Source organism: Ischnura elegans, chromosome X, assembly GCF_921293095.1.
Source record: "Ischnura elegans chromosome X, ioIscEleg1.1, whole genome shotgun sequence".
Lineage (NCBI taxonomy): Eukaryota > Metazoa > Arthropoda > Insecta > Odonata > Coenagrionidae > Ischnura > Ischnura elegans.
The window spans coordinates 20,919,547-20,943,937 of NC_060259.1; the positions used below are offsets into that span (position 1 = coordinate 20,919,547).

General features: G+C 38.3%; 1 protein-coding gene across 1 annotated transcript; it reads right to left on the reverse strand.

The window, feature by feature from the left end:
- Positions 1–877: 877 nt before the first annotated feature.
- LOC124170573 (vitellogenin-like) lies at positions 878–23,974 on the reverse strand. The gene is made up of 23 exons (XM_046549372.1): positions 23,892–23,974; positions 19,343–19,366; positions 18,896–19,041; positions 17,962–18,099; positions 17,143–17,310; positions 15,264–15,500; positions 12,294–13,165; positions 10,323–10,491; positions 9,605–10,215; positions 9,274–9,493; positions 8,909–9,176; positions 8,567–8,819; positions 8,183–8,477; positions 7,867–8,098; positions 7,047–7,202; positions 6,775–6,938; positions 6,549–6,695; positions 6,281–6,451; positions 5,906–6,191; positions 4,276–4,457; positions 3,917–4,189; positions 3,377–3,820; positions 878–1,147 (listed from the first exon to the last, which is right to left on the reverse strand). Exons 1-23 carry the CDS (start codon positions 23,923–23,925, stop codon positions 995–997), a joined length of 5,643 nt encoding a protein of 1,880 aa, XP_046405328.1. The 5' UTR covers positions 23,926–23,974; the 3' UTR covers positions 878–994.
- Positions 23,975–24,391: the final 417 nt, after the last annotated feature.

Sequence of the window (24,391 nt, forward strand, 5' to 3'; positions counted from 1 at the left end):
TTCATTTTCATCATTAAAATTCATACCCCAGCCATACACGAGTTGAATTTAATTATGATCTAATATATATTTCAAATTATATTTCACACTCACTGGAAATAACTAAGTTGGATGCTGTATTAAGAGCTTTCGCGCATTAATTGTCACCCCAACCTCTCTAACCTTCGGTGTTTGTCCTATCAATTTTAATCAACCACAGTTTTATGCTTAGGATTCCCTTCTAGTATATGCACCGGTGCCTTGCGTGTGCTCCCAAAATTTCGTTAGGGTAATCAATATCCAATTCGATGGCATCTTGAAGTCCATAATTATCAAATGAGCGCAACCACTTGGCATATGTATTCTTGATCATTGATTCCTACCACCTTCTATGTTGACCTGCTTCAGCTTCGACTATAGTTCGAATGAAGATCGACTATATCCACAGTCAATTCATTCCCTTTTCGGATAGCTTCGCATTCGCGGCCCACGCGAAAGACTCGAGTGTAGGAGTTCAAGGAGTGTACCGCTGAGGTAGTCAACTTGGACGCATAAGTGCAGCTTGAAATGTAATCCATCGAAAGCAATGCAAATTTAAATGTAGTGGGATCTAAGCGCCTCCAAAATTACTGTTGTCCTTCTATAACTGTTTCATGCAATTTTTTCTCTGAAATAAAAGGCGACAGTTCATTTGCACCAATAGAGAAAACAGAAATCATCACAATAAACGAAAAGAGAAAACCGCCTTGTCTCTTTACCAGAAAATACCCTCATTAAATCCTCGTTACAGCCTTAGCATACCTATAGCATCAAACATATCACAGCATAAATTTCACGTGCTTGAGCTTCCTACATACCCTCAGGAATTGGCTTTGTCAAAGTTAGAAACTGGTGAAAATTAAAACTTAAGAGCTTCTTGCTTCTTTATTTAAATATGCACCACGACAATCGAAAATCTTTTAACATTTCGCTACATTGTGTGCCTTCAAGCATTTAAGGCGTAGTTCAAATTAACTTATGAAAAATTATTTGCTGAACAGCCTTCAGCGACATTAACATTGATGACCTTTGTGGTTTCTTTACGGCTGAAGTCAGGCGTGGATCCCTTCTTCACCTTATCCATGTACAGGCGTGCAGCTGGTGATTTTGACACGCAGTGGACTTGTATCTGTAAGATAAAATATTAAGTTATTCTATTATAAAGTATTTCAATAACCAAAAAAATAAAGCTTCTGCATATAAGATAGAGGTTTTGAAATGAGCGAAAACAGTTTGATTTGATAATTTGGTAATTAGCTAGGCTTTGCATCAATGGTTGGTGAGTTTTAGATTCGAGTGGTGATAGTGAACTCGAGTAAGCTCTAACTTGCCGCGTTGATATAATTACAATGATTTCCCCTCCGTCCACGAGCACGAACAGTTCAGCAACCGAACGGCTCGAACACTCTAATATTTTGAATGGGTTTTCAAAATATTTTATTTAATTTAGCCGTTCGTTTCCCCAAGGCGTTCATTTCACGAAGGCTGTTTGTTTCCCCTCGTCGTTCATTTTGCAGAGGCTGTTCGTTTCCTCCGGCCGTTCACTTGGGATCTCACGTTCATTTTGATTTCGCGTTAATTTGAACATTTGCGTTCCATGAACAGGATGCGATGGTTCAGGTTCGCGGGTCGATTATCTGTTCGTAATTTTTGCTATTGTTCAAAGTTAATTTAAGCATTAGGTTAAAACTTTATTTTGATTAGTTATATCAATGAAAAAATTTTTCAGCAAACAGAAAAGTTAAACAGAAATTGTTAGATCACATTATATCCACCATTAATTTGTTATTTCTTTCTTTTATTTATCAACTTTCAACAGGGTTAAGCTATATTTTACTCTGCGTTGCTTTAAGAGGTCTGAACTGATGATTTTGGTAAACACAATTTGCCTCCAACTTTCCACAAATTAGTTGTTTGTAGTGTGATTAGACATCGCAGGGGAAGGACTACGTGCTCATTCGGAGTCTACGGAGGCATATATCCATAATGTTTGAAGGAATGAAAAAATATGTTATCTACGGCGATTTTATTTTATGGCATTAAGTTTTTCACGTCGCGACATTTTATGTACTTTTATATTGTGACCACTTCGCTTATTTGCATATAAATGCATCCCAAAGCGTTATCTCTTCCTTTGTTTTCCAAGTTTCATATTTAAATGTGTTACAGAATTCCATGGCTGTAACATATTTTACCATTTTTTTCATTCTACCAACAGTGATAATTCGGTAATGAAACTTATTATTTCTTACCATCTTACGCGTGCTTTTATTTATGGCCGGTCAATTGCATCGTTGGAGTGGATAGATACCAGACACAGGCTAGCACGAAGAGAAAAAATTGATATCTTACCGAGGAGTCTAAAACAGAGATTCTCAAATTACGTTTATGCTAAAAAATCTAATAAAGAACAGTTATCTTTACATGAAAGTCTTAGTTGCACATAAGAGGAGCATTCAAAAACTTTTGTGGAGCTAAGTACGCGAATAACATCAGAGGCTGAGTTGATAAATATTAATTCTGGCTTATACTTCAATTGGACAGCAAATATTTTCCTGCAAACAGATAACAAAGTAAAGGCCCGGGACAGAATTCGGTTGAAATTACCATGAAAAGCTGCACAAACCATATGATACCACATAAATCTTCTATATACTCTCAACGCCCGATAAAGAGTATTTTCTACCGCAATGTCCCCGACTGTTCGCCATGGACAGATTCTTTGGAATGCTCTTTTTACAAAACAGGATCAAATTGAACGGTTCATCAAAATGAACTGTTAAACCCACCTCTAATAAGTTGGCTGCGAAAACACTCCCTTACCATATGAAATTGAACTTATGCCCTGTAGTTGGTAGCTTTGGTGTCAATTGACCAAGAGAAACTTCAAAAATCACTGATTTTTTATAGTGCGGAATCACGTAAGGTGGAAATATCTGATATCAGAGAAATATATTTATAACTAACATCTAATATTTCATCAAGCAATAAATATTGCCTTTTTCTTTTTTAATTCAGTTTTCTATTGCTGAAGTATTGCATACAATCAAATCTTTTTTGTTACGGTTTGATGTTTTAGGAAGGATTCAACAGAATTAAATAACTATATTAGTACCTATCCGCCGGCAAGGACGCCGCCTCTCAAACAGTTCGTATTGGCGTTGGACTGTTTTGGATAAAGGCTCATTCTTTATAGCCTTCCCAGAGGTAATTGTAATTTAAATTACTGTTAACAGGGAGTTTAGGATGTAGAAATTTGGCGTGAGGTTAACATTTTAGCCCTTGTTGAATATTGTGAGCCCTTTGAGCATCATGCTGTAAGGACATGAGTTTTATAATCAGTCAATTATTAACTTACATTTTTTGCCACCTTGCCAGCGGCATGGCATTGGTCGGCACAGGCAAGGATTGGTGTTTTTGAAAAGCAAATTTGGCTTTCTTCCTCGACAACCATAGTGCGATGTTGAGTGCAGCCGGAAGTTGAGTCGTCTAACTTCCCATTTTCAAATTGGGATGGGATTTTTACTTTTGGAGTGCAGGTGGAAGAAGGAGACGTTGCGTAGTCTTCCTGGTCGATCACATCTTGAGGCGAAATGGTTTGTGCGTGGCACGGGGCAGAGGCAGCTTGTTGCTGTAAATCCTTAGCTCCACCCTGACAAGACTCATCCGGAACAGCCCATGAGGCTGCAAACAGCTTCGGTTCGGCCAGGATGCAGTTCTTCGGCGAGGTGAAATCATCAGCGGTTTCCCTGCTGTACGTTCCACATAAACCAAATACCTTACCTCGGTAAGAGCTGCCGGCCTAAGTGAAGTATAAAAGTAAAGCATTGAGGGATATTGAAACATAAGATAAGCGAAAGGAACTCAAGTTCTTTATGTCGTACTGCGAAATACGTACCCTAATCCAAGCGGCTTCTCCGTTGTACATGACTGTAAAATCATGCTGTGGAGCTTCGAACGTGACTGTGCCAGTGGGCAGGGTGTGCCAGGAGGCAAGTATTTGACCATTTTGACCCGTGACTTGGTCAATCGGTTGCGGGGGCTCCGCTCGTGGGTTATGGTTGTAGATCACAAATCCCTTCGCTGTGTCTCCCTCGGGTAACTTGTCCGAGCTCATTGATGCGGATGGCATCAGGTTAAATTCCTCATTGCCAAGGATAACCTTCATTTCCTGCACAGGTCATAGAAATCGTTAGGTGATCGTAATAGTAAACTGGTCGTTGATAATATGTGCAAAACTGTAGATATATCACTAACCTTCTCATGAGCAGAGTAGTCTCGGGCGAGAATGGTGATCATGGAGGTGGGATCAATACTACTAGAGGATTCATTTTGTCCAGGCTGAGTGATCATCAAAACATGCCAGCATTTTTCGAGGTGGATGGGATAGGTCTTGTTGTCAAAGGTTGAGATGGAGTTCCGGTCCAAGCCGCAAGAGGCTGCAGAGAGAGGCATGGGAAAAGTGAACATATGCTAGCATAGCAGTGTGAGTGCGGGAGATTTCATCGAAGCCCATTGCATGCGGGGACAATAGTAACGGTCGAGGCTGGTGGGTAAATGAGGAATCCAGCGAATTGGCCGGGCAATAGACTCACACCTAGGACTGCCATGGATTACCATTTTAAATTACTCTTTTTTACAATAGCCATGTTTAATATGGAGGTACAGTGACTTTCAAAAGTTTTAGTACAAAGTTAGTGGCGCTGTGTGATGCTGGAGATTGTGAGATCGAATTCCCGGTGTGAAATCCCCGACCACTGCTCATGCCTTTTATTTTTAGATCGTTCTCTCGTTTTGAAATTCTTTACATGTGTCAAGTCATTTTAAATTCGCCGCAACAGCTTTATGAAATTTTCAACGATAATAAGTCCTATAGAATTTATTAATTGAATAGGGTTAGACGTATAATTTCTATGAATGGCTAGTACATTTTAAAGGTTTGGGATTTGCAAAAAGAGGGTAACCGTAACCTGCCGATGAAGGGCGCATAAAATCTCAGCGTCGGTGTTAACATTGTTTTAGATTGGCGACGAAGGGTCATTCATATCAGTTGATTTTTGCAAATTTATCAATTGGTTTCGATAGCTGTTGGTTTTTAACATTTTCTCTAATGAGTAACTGAAAAATAAAATTAATGCTTACTCTATTTTTTTATTTCGCTGTGCCTGGTAAATGTAGTTCAACGAGTAATCATTTAACATAAAATATAATAACCTAATTTGATTATCTAAAGTATAAAATATTATTCGATATCCCTATGCATTCGTTCACCGGATGTCTTTCACACAAGATATATTCAATGCGCTTTAATTCACTTATGAATCACCCTGTATCATAATTGAAAAAAACAATGGACACGATTCTTGGACGATGGCCCAGCTCTCATCCCGTGAAGAGCAGCTCTATAAGAAAATGGTTGTTAGTGAAAAATTGGTGGTGAGTGCAGCATTAAAATTTCTCGGGAAGTAATTCATACCTTTATTAAAAATATCCTCACAGACGCTATGCGTATTTTTCTCATGGGATGGAGCCTAGATCGTGCGGGTGTATAGACTGGGCCGCAGACATCAGTCGGGAGCTTAATTTACAATCTGTATTTTGCAGACTTGATGGAACTTTTAAATATTGCTCACCAATATAGTTTCTCCCTCAAAGTATTCTCACACTCCACTATTGTCGAGAAATAGTCCGTAAGTAATAGCGGGCTCGTAGCTTGATGGCCCTTAATTGGCCCTCATGTCTCTACGAGAAGCCAGCAAAAGCCAACTTCGCCTAGGTGGCAGAGCAGCTCACAGGGCTCAATTGTGGTAGTACACGATGGTTATCGGGGGTATGATTAGCTGGGTACGTTAAGTGCTAGTTATAAGCCTGAGTGCTGGATTCTTACAGGTCGATAGGTCGAATAGAGAACGGCCTTCGGCGCCTGAGGTCGATTGTTGCTCGACCAAGGATGTGACGCGCCGGTGGACGGGCACAAGGTTGAAGCCAACCTCGTGGGATGGAGCGGAGAGGGATAGGTTGACGGCACTCAGATCAGGCTGGAAGTCCACATCAACGGACATCTCCCCTTCTTGGCTGCGTGCGTCGACTGTTTTCTCGCTGAAGTATGGGTAGCCGAGATACCTGGTCATGGCAAATGCCTTGTATGTGAAATTCTTCAGTGCGATGGGTAGCTGAAATGAGAGATGGTCATCACGAAGGATTTCGCGAGTAATTGAGTTGTGCGCGAATATGGGAGTAGAGAGAGTTAAGATGTGCCTACCTTCTCGTAGTAGATCTTGATGCTATAGGAGTCCAGGAAGTTGGCCCTGGCGGTGATGTTGCGGCAGGCGGGTTGGAGATAGCTCCCTGACTGCATTTGGGACATGCATTGCTGTCCCGTAGTACTCCGACGGAGGTATGTTTTCCTCCCCTGGCTCTGTTTTCCCCTAGCCTAGGATAAATAAATGTGTAAAATGTAATTCACACGGGCGACAAGGCGACGAAATAGACTTGCAAACATGCTACCTAAAAACGCATGTGGTACTCACCGATATGCTGATTCGCGAGGATTCAGAACTGCATTTTTCACCGAATCTGATCTCAGAAGAGACATAAGACGCTATGTTAGCCTCTAGAGCTTTGGTAAAGTTCATGAACGGAACCTTTGGCCATTTCCCTGACATAGATACGCAGACCTGGAAAATGAGATCACGTTTTATGACCGTTATCCTTTTCACCAGTTGTCCATTATTGAAATATATTTGTTGGATTCACCTCAAATTGTTTTGGTTTGGTCTCTGATGGTGACTTGTATAAGTATAGTTGAGCACGCGTGGTCTCGTCGACATCGCTAGAAGCATAAGCAATAGTTGCCACGTACGACATTTTTTTGCGCCCATCGAATTCAGCGGCGAAATCTAGGACTGAAGCTTTACTGCCTTTTAATGATGTAAAATAAATTATTTTGTTAATATATTTTATGAAAAAATCTAAGTCCAGAACAAAATGTTTTAAACACGAACTATTTCTTCCATTCAGTCACCTACCATGAATTCCAGAGGAAACATTTTGAATAAACTCCTGTTCTCTCTCGGCACTCATGGGTTTGGACGAGGAAGGACTTCTCACAGAGACACTGGGGTTGGAAACTGGCTCTGTAGCGTCGTTTATCTTTGATTCCGAACTTCCACTTGAGGTTTTACCTTGGAATTATGAGCAGATAAATTATTGATTTATAGATATATTCCTACCTCTTAATACAATACTTCAATAATCACATTTACGGCACTTATGTGTCTTAAAAGTAATCAGTAAAAATACATCAGAGGGTAATCATCGTTAATATATTTTCCTTATAGTGATATATTTATTTCATACTTTCATAAAATCCTGAAACTATCCTGTCGTTTTGCACTAAATTAAATTTTTGCCAAGTCTCAATTGCTTTTATGCAAACTATAGAACTTATCAATTGATCACTATAAATGTACTATAAGATGTTATCCAATTATGTAACACCGTAATGGAGTTATAATGAATTTTCTGAGGGCCCCCACGTGGTCTGTTGTGTGACGACGTAGGTTTGAGGCTATGAGAGGTTGTTGGTGACCGTGGGGTGGCACCCAGGAAATCAATGCAAAATAAATGTAGCAATAATACTATTCTTCTGATGCAGAAAGTGTTAATCTTATCGCTTTTATTTATAGTTTCGTTCGTTATTCAGGGACTATGTCATGTCCCAAGCAATATCTCTAAGGAAAATATCAAGTTAACGTTGGTAAATATCTCCATTTTATGTGTTGTAGAAATAATTTTAAACTACAGTTACTAATGAATAAATACTAGAACAAATACAGTGAGGCGTACCGTATGAGAATGAAATTGTTGCGCTCTCGCTGGAACTCTTATGTGAGTCGTAGGAGAGGGTGATGTTATTGTAGTTGATATACCTCTCAGCCCATGGGTACAGGAGAAAGGAAGTTGCATCATGTCGTTCAAATTTTCCTAGCACTGACTTGATGTCGAGGTATTCTTTCTCCGAAGTGTATTTGGCGTGGAAACTGAATCCAGTGGTATCTTGACCAACAGTCGTTTCCAACTGTTATCCGAAAAGAAAATTACATTGAAATCCTGCTTGAACTCAACTACAGTGAATGGTTCATAAATTCTTTGATCAACTTACCGTTTGGGGTTCACGAATATGGATTTCCTTGTAATACTTTCCTTGGCAAATAGGCTTGAGGTCCAGAATGTCGTGTATTGCTGTGTAGGGTCTGTTGCTATATTGGAATAGGGAGGAATCACGGTCGGGGTACAAGGGCTGCAACGTCATTGATGCTTTCTTGCTCTCGGTTTCCAAATTTAAAGATGCTTTTATCGGAAGGTTGATGAGAATATCTTTTTCAATTCCTGCTGCAAAGAGTAGGGTTGTCATCGGAGCCACAAAACTGAGCTTAGCACTCATGCGTGAGGACCACCATAATCATGGGAACAATATTTTTTAAATGAAATATATGATATTTCTTTTTAGGAGCAATTTTGAAAAAAAAAGCTATTTGAAACTTACGCGAAGTGTAACTTAGCGCTGGCGTTGATACTCTCTGGTATTTTGATGTAATCTTGATGTCCAGCGGCCAAATCAGGTTGCACCCTGGCTTGAACTTCTCCCCTTAATGACATAAATGCAGGTACCTTCAATGTATATACAAATGGCAAACTGGTCTCGGTAGGGAATGCTAAAGTTATGGAAGCCTTATCGTAGAGCTTATTATAATTATATTGGTATCCTGAACGAAGAACTTCACCGGCTTCCTGCAATACTATTTTATTAACAATTCATGAATAATATGATTCTCAATCGCCAAGGAAGATTAATACATCCAAGTTATTTATAAGTAAGTTCTCTTACGTGTTGGAAGGTTATTCAGCATGGCCTGGTCAAAGGTCAAAAGTCTATTGGAATCCAAATGGCTGAAGAATATGTTTCCTTCCACCTGCTTTTTATCTCTAGGTACTATGTTAAGCATTTCTTCGATATTTCCTGTAGGAAAATGACTTTGACTTTCTTCATATTTATCTTCATATTTTTTATTGTTATCTCCAGGCAAATCACTCGCTGCAAACTTTTCACTCAAAGCGTCAACCAAGTCATTTATATTAGACGTCATGACGCTCATCTGAAAGAAAGGAAAGTTTTACGTGTGTATATGATACTCAGGTCTGATAACAATCACGCAGTTTATTTAAAAATTTAAGAGTGAATGTAATACAAACCATCATGCCTTGCGCTTTCCATCCACCAATATTTTGGCGTATTGAGAGGAATGCACTCGATGGCATGATTCCATCTGAGCTACCGATCCAGCTTAGTTCTTTTCTGTATGCAAGTCCCATTTCTTTTACCATATAGGTCCTTATGTATGCGTCCGACTGATGAAAAGGACCGGTTTGCCTCGGGCCCAAGAGATGAACTGCTGCTTGAGCATTTTTTTTCCTGAAAATAGGTAAAATCATGCCATTGAAAGCGCATCATGCCATTGAAAGGTCTGCGCTGACGCTCACATGCCAAATTTCCGGTGGCTACGAAACTGTTTCTGAAACTTACAATACGAAAAAGTCTGGTCCTTGAAGGTCGGCTGCGGATCTAATGAGGGACTGAACTAAGGATCCCACTTGGGTGCTAGGATCCCTGTTGCTGAACTCCGCCATTCTGTGGAGCATGGGTGCGGGTGGCGCGGCTCTCATGAGGACGATGGCGGCGGCGGAGCGGACCTCGTGGCTCTCCTCGACGTTGCGGTACATGTTGAAAAGGACACGGCGGGCAATATGGGGGCACACTTTTGAGAGCTTATTCAGGGATGCCACCATAAGAGTTCTTTGGAAGGTAGACATGGGCACCTTGCCTTCGAGGTAGGGCTCAAAGGCACCAAGGATCATTGGATGGGCCAGATTTCCGAGAGCTTGGATGTACACCTGCATTTTGTGGCTATCTCCGTCCTTGACGGCAAGACGCAATTGCTTGGCCATATAGGGAATGTATTCCTCTGTGATTTCTCTGGGATTGATCGGGGAAAGCAGTCCAAAAGCATAGACCGGGAAGGATCTTCGAGCACTGGTTTTGCTTACTTGAGCTTTACAGGCTAAGTTCGCAAAAGAGAGCATGGCTGTAGAATTTAAAAGAGGCTGTTTGGTGACTTCGGGGCTCGTAGCCAAAGCCTATAATTCAAATGATACAATTTAATGGACTCACTTTAGACATTCACAGATGATAGACATATCTTTTTAAAATGCTAAATAAATATATGAGCATGTGTAGTACTCACGAAAAAGGCCTTTATGTACTCTGCAGTGGGTGTTCTAGCCTTTGCAGCAATTGTGGCCACTACCTCTGCCGCCTCTCCTTGGGAAATTTTCTTCGCCTTTATCCACTCCATGGTTATAGATAGGCAAGGTCCTGTTCCGGCAGTGGCCACGGCATCACGAAACACTGGCCTGCCCAAAAAACTCTCTTAATACTACGAATCAAAGGAGTGATTCAAATGTATGTCAAAAAATGGACCGAATATGTAATTAGTTTACCAAGCAGTGAAAAATGCAGAAAGAGAGGATGTAAGAATGATATATAAGGACATAAACATTAGAGACGGGAAAAGTAATATCGCCCCATAGTAATTCTTATGCTCTTTTGATCCCAGTGCATTTCGGTTCTTGCTATCTTTTATGTCGTAAAGTTAAATTGAATATCTGCTATTTTGACAGCAATATAACTAATATGTATGGGTCAATACCAAAATAAGGTCCAAATTAAAAAAAATTAGAATATGCACTTAAATTAAGGAAATATATTTTATCATATGTTTTTGCATTAAAACCTGATTATGTTTTTGGAAATAATAAGTATTTCATTGCACAGATTTTGTGTTTTGTCTTGAAAAACATTTAACCTCTTTATAGGCTGGAATTTAAGTTCGATATCTTTCTGTTTAAATGGATGTTAATAAAGTATTCCACCAATTACTATATGTAATACGTTCTTACGTAATGATACAGGAAGGTAAAATAGGTGCTTTTCGAGGCTCACATGCGATGCCGATAAGTTTTTAGGCCGACTAAAAACTCTCCTGTACAAAATCAAGTTTTGACTAAAAATATAAAAGTGGGAGAACTAGGTTTATTCTCTCACTTTCTTTGATTCTCAAAACATGATGCTTCAAGTGTAACGGTATGTGTTGGCCACATTTTTCCATTTTGCTGTATCGAAAATTATAACTACCCCGGGGGAGTAAAAACATTTACACTTATTGAAATATGAAGAAGTACTTTGCATGAGAGTTTTTATCATAAAGGCATTATAGTAATTAACAAAATTCGTGTCTTCAGCTAACATTCCCACTTGAGTAGTTATGTCTAATTTTGAGACCATTGACGGGCTCTATATAATTCGTTGACATCTTCCACGATGTTGAACATAAGCCTTGTTTCTCGTTAGTTTTCATGTTATTGAAAAAGAAAAAAGAGTTTCTTACTCATTTCAGTGAATGAGTTTGTTAAATAAATCGATTGAAAACATTACCAGAAGGAGAAATTGACCATGAAACAATTCATTGTTCGAGAAAAATCTTTAACTTGGATTTGTTTTGAACAAAATATGGCTATCCCATGGCAGTCGGCCTACTTCAGATTTTAATAGTCATGTTTCTCGCTGGTGTTGCAGGGATCGTTGTAGAATATTAGCGATTAATTTTTCATAAAAACCCGCAAGAATCAGAGACATTGAGGACTTGGAACCAGAATTGAAACATCCTTAATAACTTACAAAAAAGCCTGCCTCACAAATTTCTTCTCTGACTAATATTCTTTATACCAATGTATCAGAAAAATTGTACAGTACTTCACCTGCGGTTCGGTCAAGAAATAAATTCGTTAAAAGAGAAGGAAAAATTGGGCTCAAAATAAGGACCGAAGTAACTGATTTAATTATGCTATTGTACTTTTTGGTTAATTTTGATTCATCATTTTTAGCAGTCCTGAAATAGGAAATGTTCATAAATATTTTTTTCCATTCCCTTGATTTTAAGTTCGTATATATCTTAGTTACATGGTATAAAGCAATGTATGGGCTCTTGATTCGTAATAACTTGATAACCTTTAAGGCAATGGCACCATCTGCATGCCATATCAATGCCATTGCTTGTTCTAATATTTTTCTTCATTGTGGAATAAGTTACAGATATGGTCTGAGTTATTTTGTTGTGTTATATAGCAGTAAATCGAGAAATAAATTCAATACTAACCATGGGTTTTCTCCAGCAGACTTAATTGGTGCATATATTTCCGAAGTAGCCTTTCGCAGCTGTTCAGTGCTCATAGTACGGATTAAACGTTCGACAACGGAGAATTTTGCAAGTGTGGCCTTCTGAGGAATGCTTCCAGGATCCTGTAGTTCAGATGCTATTTGTGAGCATAGTTTCTTGATTGCAGATACTGGGTCAAGATTTTTAGCACTATGTACTGAACTTCCTTGATATCCGATGAAATAAGGTAGGAGAGGAATCTTTGGGGCCTTGTCCATTTCGGGTCTCGAGTTATAATTACTTCCATCATTCAAGGGGCGTCCTTCATTGCTAGTTGAGCCACCTCCAGAGCACACATCGCCTGAACTGTCTCCACACCCACTTTCCATTTCGTTGCTGCCTTCAGCGCTACTCTCGTCTTCTCTGCTTCCACTGCTCGTGTTCTCCTGGAGTGCGGAGCGGGAAGATCTCTTTGGGTTCTGGCGCTTGTGTCCGAGCCTCTCGCCGCTGTCAATACCGCTTAAGTCATCCTCTTGGCTGCCGATCCTTTGGTCGTTTTCACTGCTGGAGTCACCGGATAGATCCAAGGATCTGTCCTCTTCCGAAGAGTTCCTTCCGGATGCAGTGCTGCTGGGGAATGGATCGTTGTATTCGTACACGAGGTCCTTGATGTATTTGGGATTTGGCAGGGATGGTGGAGAGTTTGCAGTGGACTGCACGGAAATCAGAGTTACGTTCATTCGGCTGCTTACCATTCCCTTTTGTGCATTGTACATTGCAGGACTGAGGACAATTTTGTTCACTGTTACGGAAGATTGAATCGTATATTTCTCGAGTGAACCAGAAATCGCTATTCTGCTGATCCCACTGCGCTGAAATTAAAAAGAGATGTTTCAGAGGGGACTTATTTCAGCCTCACATAACATTTTATTTGTAACTGTAATTTTGTCCTCGCAATTGAAGAGATATAATTGATAAGCGAGTTATGAAAAATCACGTGGTGAATGTTGGACTTATTTGAATATTAAATATTTATTTGAAATATATTTGGATATTTGAATAATTTTTAAGTATTTTTTATAATATTAGCCTCAATTGTTCACCATTTCTCATAAGCTGATTTATATTTTATTTTTATTAGCGAATCCCAAATATCTTCAATTGGAGTGTGACTGTTGTTAACAATATCAACTGTGAAAATATTTTGATTAGCGTGATTATCGTATTTGCATTTCAGATAAAAGGATTAAAATTGCATGCCTAATTAGAAAAATTTCTGGATGCAACTGCAATGAGGCGGGATTGATCTTAACATGATAAATGAAATAGAAAAACATGTCGACGAATGTAATTCATATGTGCTTATCATAAAATGACCAAGGAGGGGGTAATAAACTTATTACTGAAGAAGATTATGATTCGCGTGATTAAAATTCCTGAAATTCTGCACGGAGCACAAATATATGGTTGCCTTTATACTGTTTAAGAATCACTAGCAAAGAAGACACACATGAAAAATCCCAGGAGGCAAAAGAAGGTTTAAATTAGACTACATTTCACTGAAGCAGAGGTTTAGGAACCGAATTTAGAACTGCAAAAAATACCCCGGGCCGAATTCAACAGTGATCATAGTCTTTTGATGATGAAATGCCACCTAAAATTCAAGACACTAAAGAAATCAGTAAAATAACAACTTGCAAAACTAATGTAGCCACAAAATCAACGTGCATTTCCAGAAGCAGTTGAGGGTAAAATAGGAGTCGATCTCCCTAATTGTTAGACGTGAGTGGAGAATAGCTAGGATAATATTTTAAGAGGACTAAAGGAGGCCGCAAAGGAAGTACTGAAAAGAAGAAAAGTTGCTTAGAAAAAGTCATGGATCACTAATGAAGTCCGGTAAGAGGGCATTTAAAAAAAGAATCTACCTAAAGCTGAAAATACAAGCATAGAAGTTAGGAAACAAGTCATCAAGTGCTACATATGGAATATGTTTCTCTAAAGAGGCGAGGTTTAAACATAGATAGCAGCAGAGAAGTCAATTATGGAAGCATTTGAATGCGATCGTACCGAAGAATGATAAAGTAAAAAAAGATCGACGGGGTAAGTCATGAGGAAGTGCTAAGAAGAGTGTATGAAAATAATTCTTCTGAAAACCCTAAGGATACTAAGTTGGCCACATTCTGAAACAATATGGCCTGGTGAAGAAAATCGTGGTGAGACTTGTGATGATGATTATGTGAATAAAATAACATTAAGTAATTACTCAGAAGGTTTTAGCTAAGAGCGAAATAAACTTGCTAAATTCGTGCATGTCCCGGCGATAGTACCACATTGGGTATGCTTCCTGTCTTGACTTCTGTGCTGCTGTCAACCTCAAAGCCTCACTTCCATATCGAAACATGCTCCACACGCAGTACCTGATTACTTGTTTCCTTACTTCTCTCCTTGTGTTTTCAGCTGTTAGCAGATTCTTTTTTGTGGAACGCCCTCTTCGCCTATGATAATCAAAATTGATTTCTTCCTTTTTAGCGAATTTTTATTAGAAGAATAACTTAAGAGGAATGGAAAAAAAGAAGTTGAAGAATTTGCATTGGGCAGTAATTCATTTGCCGCATTGTTCCGCGTGCCTTCGTTTTAGCGTTTTTGTGCCTTCCAAGTATGCATGTAAATTTTTGTAGTTTTTTACGCAAAACTACCCGGGACCGAATAGGGATCATTAAAATTCACTCTTATTTCCTTAATTTCAGAAGGGAGTCATTAAGCAGTACTCATCTCCTGCTGAAGGAACGCGCCTCATTCCTGTTGTCACCTATATCTGAATGTACAATCTGCAGGTAATTGCCCACTACTTTCTTACTATAGTGCTCCTAAGTATTTATACAACGCCTCCCACTTCCTTGTAATCAGATCCATTAAGCCTTTAGAAAAGTGGCCGGTGCGTTCTAGCTTAAAGTATAATGAGATACTTACAGAAAAGAAATGGCCCATCTGATTGGCGCCAGGTTCCCAGTTGCTAAGACCAGTGAATCCGAAATGATAGGCAACCTTCTTGTCGCAGTTGCTGAAGTTCTTTGTCTTCACAATGTCGTAGACGCGACCACCTCCGATGAGATTCGGCATCGGCACGAGTTCCGGGTTGATTTGAACTGCATACATTGGAAGTGCAGAGATGTCATACATCACTTCACACTGACCAGTGATGGTGTCCTAAAGTAGAGATGGATAGTAAATGAGAAAGATAGTTCGTTGCCAATAAAGTAATTTCTTTAAATATAATTTAAGAATAAGATACCCGATGTATTTTAATAATAATCGTTACTTTCGACACGCTGTAATGTCAACTGGTGTAAGCCAAATACGTTTTGAGAATGTGTAAGGTTCTCCACAACAACTTATGCTTACGAATCACTGGTAACTATACACCAAGGAGTAATAAGTAACATGCATCCATCATGCTCTACAACTTCGTGAATCGTGTGAAATTTTCCCTTAAAAATTTTTCCTGTGATAACACTCGAACATTTACATGTTCAGGACATTTTTCTAGATCCCTCCGAATAAGTCCAATTTTTTTGTCCGAAACTGCTCCTATTTCTGGTCAAAATTGGGCCCAACTTGGACTACGGTTAATAGGATAACAGAGCCGACAAAGTAACTTAAGTGGGGGTCCACGCTAATTGTCATAATACCTCCGGAATTTAATAACGTTAAGAATAAAAAAAATGTGTCATATAAGTTCAGCTGTACCTACTACTGTATCTAGACACTTTGTTCATTGAAATTTTAATTGGCACTTCTGAATACGAATGTCAACTAGAAACTGCAACGAAGAGTTACTTTTTTATACGTATTTTCATTTAGTATCATCGCTATAATTGGCATATAACGGAATCAGTTCACTGCAACTAGTAACTTTCTTCAAGTGAGATTTATGAGTGGTTCATTAAGCAATGTGGTATACGAATTTAATTGCCTTCCATAGTGAATGCGTCTGAAGACAGGAAACTAAATTTCAATTAAAGTTGGAAAGAGAAATATCTCCGACACCATTTTTCGATTGCCTTAGGCATCCATGCTCGGGGAGGAGAACAAGTGTTACCCCACCGAGGCTAGGCCCAGAGTGGCTAGATATAGACTTCCTCAGCCTATCCGTCGACAGGTTAATACCTCTTCTCATCTACATTGATGATTGCCTATGACAGCGAATAAGGGCCCTTTGAAACAAACAACACACAGGGGCCGGGACCCAATAATTCAATTGATACGCCGATTGATTGGAGGGGAATGGATTGGAACGAAGAAAGGAGGGAGGCGCTGGCGCGATAGGAGCCCATCGATGCCTCCGGGGAAGGGATAGGGATGGAAGGGTGAGATAGGGAATAGCCACGTTGCCATTGGGACAACGGCACACGCAACTAATGCCTATGAAAATCAAGTAACCAGTTTCAGAGATAGATTTACCCTCCAAAATTAAATAGGAATTCGGATTACCTGTTCTTGGGAGTATTAACTTAAGCCAATAAAATTTTAATTAATAACTTTGTTTTCCATAGTGAATGAAAAAATAAAACCCTAACTCAAACGGACTCATGTATGCGTATATGGTTTTGGATTACCTGCCTTTGGGCATATTTACTTTAGACAATCAGTACCTCAACTTAAAAACTCCGTCTTCCATAGTGATTGGCAAAATATAACCTTGACTCAAATGGATTCATGTATGCATATAAAGTACTTACAATTACTAATCTAAATAACTTTTTTGTTATGCTCCTTTTATACTACTAACGAACCCTCAGTTTAACAAGGCTCTAGTAGTTATAGCTGGACTTATTTTTTTAATAACTACCTCCATGGTACGGAATACATTATTCCTGGTCCTCTGTGGTGCCTGGCCCTCTTTTTCCCATTTTATTCCGTTGGTTCCTTGGGTGTCCACTTGAAGTTGACTCACGACGCTCTTGATGAAGTTCACCTCCGGGGTGGAGAGATCCTTATTCACTACTAGCCCATCCACCTGTAAAAACACCAGTTTCAGCGTGCGCTTTCATGTCATTTGCATGGAATTGGCATTGCTGAGTGTTTATGGGACTCATTATGTCCCTAGGCACTGGTCTTCCGAATTTAAATATGTTTTGGCCTCCTTGATGTTACCAAAAGCATCAGTTATTCGATTTGACACGGTACGCAATGCATTAATTTATTTATTACCACACCACAGATAACTGCACTACATTAGCTTTTATGTCGAGGTCTTGTAACAAGCTAACAGTTAAACGTGGACTTTGACTTAATGTGGACTTAGATGATGGCATTATCCATTTATAAATCAATCATTCCATTTATCTAAGTCAGTAAATCGTGAAAATTGGACCTAGTACCTCAAATGCGGGATGTTTTCCACGTTGGAAAAGACTGCTGTACCCGCCCTCTCGGCGTTCGTCAACATAAATTAAATTTGGTAAAATTTAGAGCTGACTTGCATATTCATAAAATGCACTCGATGCATGGATTCGACTATCTGCACTATTTGTCCATGTTTTACTAGGCACAGCAAAAGTACGAGTAGTTCAGTAGCGTACTTTCGTTAAATTGGATACGCGAACTTTTTGGCAGCACCATCGAGCCGGAGTCGGACGATCAGTGCTTAAAGACCGCGGTTACTCACGACTCCGTTCTTGAACTTAATCTGGAACGGTTTGCTGGAGAGCGGGAGTGACTTGTAGTTGAGTGCCTTCTCCGGAATGCGGGATGTCCATCCTCCAGGAAGAGTTAATTGCACCGGAGAGTATTGGGAATCGGAGAGCTGTGGACAGATAATGAAACTGGTTGATCACATGCGTGGCTGCTTAAAAGACTGCCTTCAGTACGGAGGCCAGCATTTAAAAACCTGATTTGTGAAAATAACTCACTCGTTTCATCGAAGCTAAAAGGTAAAGGATGCTAAGATGAAGAGCAAAGCATAGTTCCTTATTAAAGTATTTCGTATAAATTCCCATCAAGCCCTCCCTTATTTCCATTATTACTATTTCCTCGAATTGATGTGATTCCATTACAGCGATGACGTGGCTCAAAATAAATATTTAACTCCAACTTTCGATAAAAATATTTTTAAATCACTGTTTTTACATGTGACTTCGTTTGCTTTAACTAGAGCATAGACTAGTCATATGATACGTAATTAAAACACTAAGCCACTCTAGCATCTCTTTTTCATTTTTAATCGTGTGTAGGCTATCGTAGCATCATTAATTTGCTAAAAATATAAGAACCAATTGTTTTTTAAAGTACCAGAAATTTATTTGTGTTATCATTTAAATACAATGATCCGTTTACCAATTTCTTGACAAAAAAGTGATCACTGTGATGAACTTGTAACCTAAATTTTTAATACCCATAAATTAGCATCTTCACAAGAACCTATAGAAAAATGTAAGTTTTTGAGATTACCATAAAGGACAGCGTATAAAACCTATTTATCTTTGGCAATGATCATTAAAGAGGAGTTAGATGAACATGTTTTGCAATTTCCATGGAATTGATATTGACTTGGTTACTCTGTGGAACCTCCTTGAAGGGACGCTTAAGAGTGATATGCATACCCAGGCGAAGACGTCGTTGGCAGTTGTTGGCTGCAGGGTGAGGGTGGCGCGGCTGAGCACTCCCACGAAATCGTTGGCAACCTGATGCAGGGCGACCAGGGTCCTTCCCTCGACCACGTACTTGTACTCGGTGTTGGGTTTCCACGCTGCTTATAAAAGGAAGTGGGTCATGGATTAGTTTCTCGATAATATATTTCATTGCAAGCGCAGTTTTGATTCTTTAACCTAAAATGGTTTCCTGCTTATCATATAAGAAGATAAACATTGAATTGCGTTTTTCGGGAATTTTCTCTCAAAATTTTTTTTTTATTTCTCTAAACATGAAGTTATTTCTACATGTTAGTTTCATGAAGTTACATTATAAATCCATCAAGGATTATGCTAATTATATGGGTTTATTACGTATGTAAGCGCAGAAATTCATGAGATAACGTCGAAGGAACGTACCATACTCGGCGGATGCGAGGCCAACTGAAAAATAAAGAAAAAATTGTCGTAGTCAGAAATAAATAATGATTTTATAAATGTTGTACAATTAATATTTTATTTTTATTAAATGAAATATCATCCCGAGGAATCATTTTACATAGATGGAGTTTAAATTTTCTAGAACTTAATGCACAGCTATGATACTGCTGTTTATGACCAATCTTGGTTTCGAATCCACTCCCATACTTTTATTAGTCATGGAATTACGTACTTATTCGGGCGATGGTGCAACACAAAAATATTTCTAGGAGAGAGAAATATAAGAATATTTTATTAAAATGAAACACATTTCCTTACCAAGTTCATGCTTCTCGTACTACCATCAATACTTACTATATCATCAATAGAATGCGTAATTTTTATCTGTACTCCTACCAAACCACTTGATCCATTATGATTAGCTCAAAAGATCTCGTTGTTTTAGAGAAGCTATTTTATTTACGCTATATATTTTATGTACATCGCAACTTTTCAAGCAGTTAATCGAACCCTTTCATCTTTATCCCAAGAACGTCTAGTTTGTTCTAAAAGGACCCATTCACTCAAAGTGAACCCTTAGGTAGAAATGTAGGGTAATTATAAATTAATCCTCTCATAAAATATTTATGAAGAAGTAAATCTTGCTAAGAGTGTATAAAATCATTGTAATCTCTCAAAAAATGATACATAATGTAAAACCAGCAAATCTTGTTATTTTATAATAAATCGTAACTATGTAATTAGTATTCCTATGTATCACCTATTTGGACCCATCTCAGTGAATCATCTGTAAATAACGGCTAACTGAACCAAGGTTTCCTGGGAAATACATTGATGCTTTCTCGAACGTGAAGGTTATGGCGAGCGACTTTACCATGTTTCACAAATCCGCGTTCTAAGAAATATTAGAGAGAGCTATTCCAATTTTTCTACAACTTAAAGAGAAAAAGAAAAGTGTCGTAACGTCGGTGAAGCAGTGTATGAATGTTGATAGCTCCGATATTGAAATTCGCGTTCTAAGGAGCCGCGTAAGGCCTCAAATTTATTTTAGGATCACACTTCATTTTAATTAATGCAGGACATTGTTAAAAATTGTACTTTTTGGTATCAGGATATGTCCAAAAATTAGTCACTAAGAATAATCCCAATAATATGATTTTTTATGCCTAAGGCGAAAATATTGATTCCGTATAGTGTACTTTTCCACAGGTCAATGCACTTCGTTAGGATCGCATGCTACTAGATTTGAAAAAAATCCTCACATTAGTCTTAATGCAAAGGAAATTCGCAATTACAAAAACATTGCCCCTAGAAGTGTTAGAATCATAATGCAAACATTTTATCAAAATTGCAGGACTATAGCAATAAAATGCAGGGTTTTATTGCTATAGTCCTATAGAATGGAGAAAAATGCACCAGAGTACAGCATCTTTAATGAATAGGAAGCTAAATTTGTGGTTTAATGTATAAGTGAAAACTGAATGATCCATAATGACTCATTGCGGTCTTTTATTATTAAGATATCAGTTTGTAAAATTAATCAAATTTATGTCAAATAACTTTCGTTTGTAGCACGCCTATGCATTGAATTCCGTAACATGGCGTCGCTTTAATAATATACCAGTCGTGTCGAACCTGTTCTTTCGAAAAGAGAGTTTTTAGGCTAGATATGTGATGACTTTTACATTCTTACAAAAACACTCCAAACAAATATAAAATAAGGATATTATTATTCTGTAATTGTATGAGCCAGTCTTTTTTATAAGTTTTCAGTCTGTGAGTATTTCAACCCAAAAATTAGTTTGATGAACAGGGCTGGGATAAAATTTTTCTCATTACTTTTGTCCACGATAGCATTTTCAGCATTTAAATTATTTCCTATCCTCCCGTAATACTTTAGAGCAACTAGACAGGTCCTCTAAAAATACAGTGCACCTTGCAATAAAAACATTCAGGGCTTAAATGCCAGCTGAAACTTATTATTTTTCACAAATATCATTAATAGATATACGAATTCCAAAATAAAGAGAAGTGCCAAATTTTGAAGGGGCATTACTCTCAAATGACATCCGTTTCTTATTGCGCCTTTTAGAATGATTTAATGGTAAAGTACGCCTGAGTTTTGAATAGCCCCAAAGTACGACAATGCATTGGATATTTTTATACTTCCTTCTATTTACTAAATTTTACTGTTACTTAAAATGTTTTTGGTGTAGAATACTACTATTTTATTATTTTCATGATGAAAGACATTAATTCTGTGATCATGAAAAAACCAATTTAGTGAAATTTGACTTTCTACCTGAATTAGGGAGCAAGAAGCTGAGGATAAATTACTCAAAAATCAAATTTATAATTCTTTACGTCGAAAAATAATAATATGGATCCGCTCCGTACTAATGGGTACAACTTAGATAAAGTATAGCAGGTTTAGCTTGCTTGCTAATATGCTTGGGAGTGATTATGGCGAATGAGGATACGGATTAACCAGAAAATAACCGCCTTGATATCTACGTTTGCAATAAAATTTTAATGTCAAAATCCTTGTCATTAGACATCAAAATTAGTTCATACATGAACATTTTGTCTTCAAAACTGCTTTACAGTTCCGGAGCGTGAAATTTGTCCCAAAAGGAAGAGAAAAAATGTTAATAAATTTGAGAAACGGGTATAACGATAGATAGATATGGTGCGACAAATGGAGTAGTACAATGGAGTAAGTACTGTAAAATAAGTATTATTTAGACATAATATGTGAGATTAAGGGCAGTTGAAATAGTTGGACTTAGGCAGACTATGCTAGTTATCCTGAGGGAAGACCACGACTGAGGTGGAGGAATCAAGAGTATATGGAGAATTTGCTGATGGCTGAATATTTTTCTCCACATTTGGCACAATATAGAAAAAATGAAAAATACTACTATAATGGTTTAAAGTACATTCTTAGTTTTACGCCACTGTGGAACCTACCAGCGTTTATTGAATCGTGTTTAACTATTTATTTTTGCGTTTGAAATTTATAGTTTACAAAAATGTTAATAGTTTTTGACTAAGTAATGCTTTTTACACTATCCATGTCTCGATGCTAAAATAGCCGACGTTTTTTTTCCCCTCGCTGGAGTTTTCTTCAGGATCCGTGCATACCGAAATGTTGTGCAATCCATGATCTCTGAAGAGATCCCGACAAGAAAGAAGGAGCGTGGACTATTATGGCACCAAGACGCGGGTAACCCACAAATCATTGCCAAGTAATTCATGAACCGCGAAGCTTTAAGCAATTTTAAATCAATAGTAGTAAAAGTATTTAACCCCAGATTAGTGACGACTGGTGTCTAAGAATGGCATTACGATGTTTCTGATAGTGCAGGTGAAGAACAGCATGCCTGTAAGAGCTTGAATTTTACTTTCTGTAAGAGCTGGCACTAGTCGAGCCACGTTCCATCAAAAAACCGTGCGTTACTACTATCGTCTTTAATTTATGCATCATGACGTCCTAAGTACATTATAAATGATATCTGATATTCAGTGAAAATATGATATTTTTCTTTAGAATTTAAAGTTGGTGTTTTTTTTGTTTTTTATCAATAATAATGGTAAAACAACACGTTTTACCGCGATGTTAGTTTTTGCATTTAATAAATAAAATATCAACTACCTACCTTTCGCGAAGAGAAAGATTTATATTATTTTTTAAAGTTTTTATTGAATACTATTTGATACCATTTTATTTTAGACTATTAAGAAAATTCTTTTTTCATAGGTAAAAATAGCGCATACTATTGGTTCGGGAGTCTGAATACATTACTTATTATGCTGCAATCACTTGTGTCACTACTGCGGAGTTAAAAAACAAAAACAAAGAATAAAACAATAAACGAGGGGATTCATGGTTAACTATTTGCTGCTTACAATCTTTTAAGAAAGTGAAATGTGTAACAGATAAGTGCAACGGAGGCAGAGGGACAGATCAAATGGAGGGATATTATTGATGAGGCCGAATATCAACCGCTGTAGAGATGGCCGTGGGAGTCCCAGTAATTCAGATCCAGACAGGTAGACAAGAGGGAGGCTCAGCGACCCCTCGAAAGCTTTTCCCTTTCGGCGGCAACCTCCGATGCATCTGCTTGTGTGAAGACCAACCGCTGACCTTGTGGCATCTGTTCTCCGACACTCAATTTTTCGATAAAGTCACATTTCATGATATCTGAAAATTGCCAGCAATTAACTCTCAATCTTTCGGATTCTCGCCGCGTTGGTTGTCATAGGTTGACAATAGTTTCAATGAACTAAGAACGCCACGGAAGACTACGAGATAACACCAACAATGAATTTTACACTCAGCATACTACATACATTCATATGTACTAAATACACGCTGGTTTGATGCTATTTATGTTTTACCGTTATCCGCGAATCAACAATAAATGTCGGAATAGGCCACCAGCGTACCACCAAATCTCCCCCGAAGCAAATTTCAAGCCACGCGCCAGTTGCACACGCATTAGCCTCTCGAGGTATTGGTACTCACCCGCGAGACAGACGAGGAGCGGAGGCCACATCATGTCACCAAGTCAAAGGGAAACTAACTCCACTCCTCTCTATCCAGCTGGCACGTCCTATCGTGATAATTATTCACCGTTTCAGCAAATATTCCAACCTCCTTGATCTTTGACCCGCTAAGGTTTCGTGCGCAGCCTTTAAGTTCCTCATCGTCAACAGTTTAATAGCTCCAATCGCTTGGAATTTAATATTATGGAACGTTCATATGAATATTTCCTTTCATATTCAAGGTTTGCTTAAAAATAATACTATATGGGCACGTTTTCACATAATATTTTTTCAGCGAAACGGTCTGGGGTTATTTAGTTCGTGGTTAATACATACTCTTACAGAAATTTTTATCAAAATTTGAGACCCAAGGGTACAATCGTGCACTGAAACAAGGTGAAATGACCCACATATAAACGAGCACCTCCCCGGAACATCTGTAATGTTTATATGAATTTGTACATCTTTTCAAATATATAT

Coding starts and splice junctions, on each gene's coding strand:
- LOC124170573 (XM_046549372.1), bottom strand. CDS start 23,925: ATGATGTGGCCTCCGCTCCTCGTCTGTCTCGCGG. Junction 6,939..7,046: donor TGTTTCCTCTGGAATTCATG/GTAGGTGACTGA, acceptor CATCATTAAAAG/GCAGTAAAGCTTCAGTCCTA. Junction 6,696..6,774: donor CCAAACCAAAACAATTTGAG/GTGAATCCAACA, acceptor CTCATTTTCCAG/GTCTGCGTATCTATGTCAGG.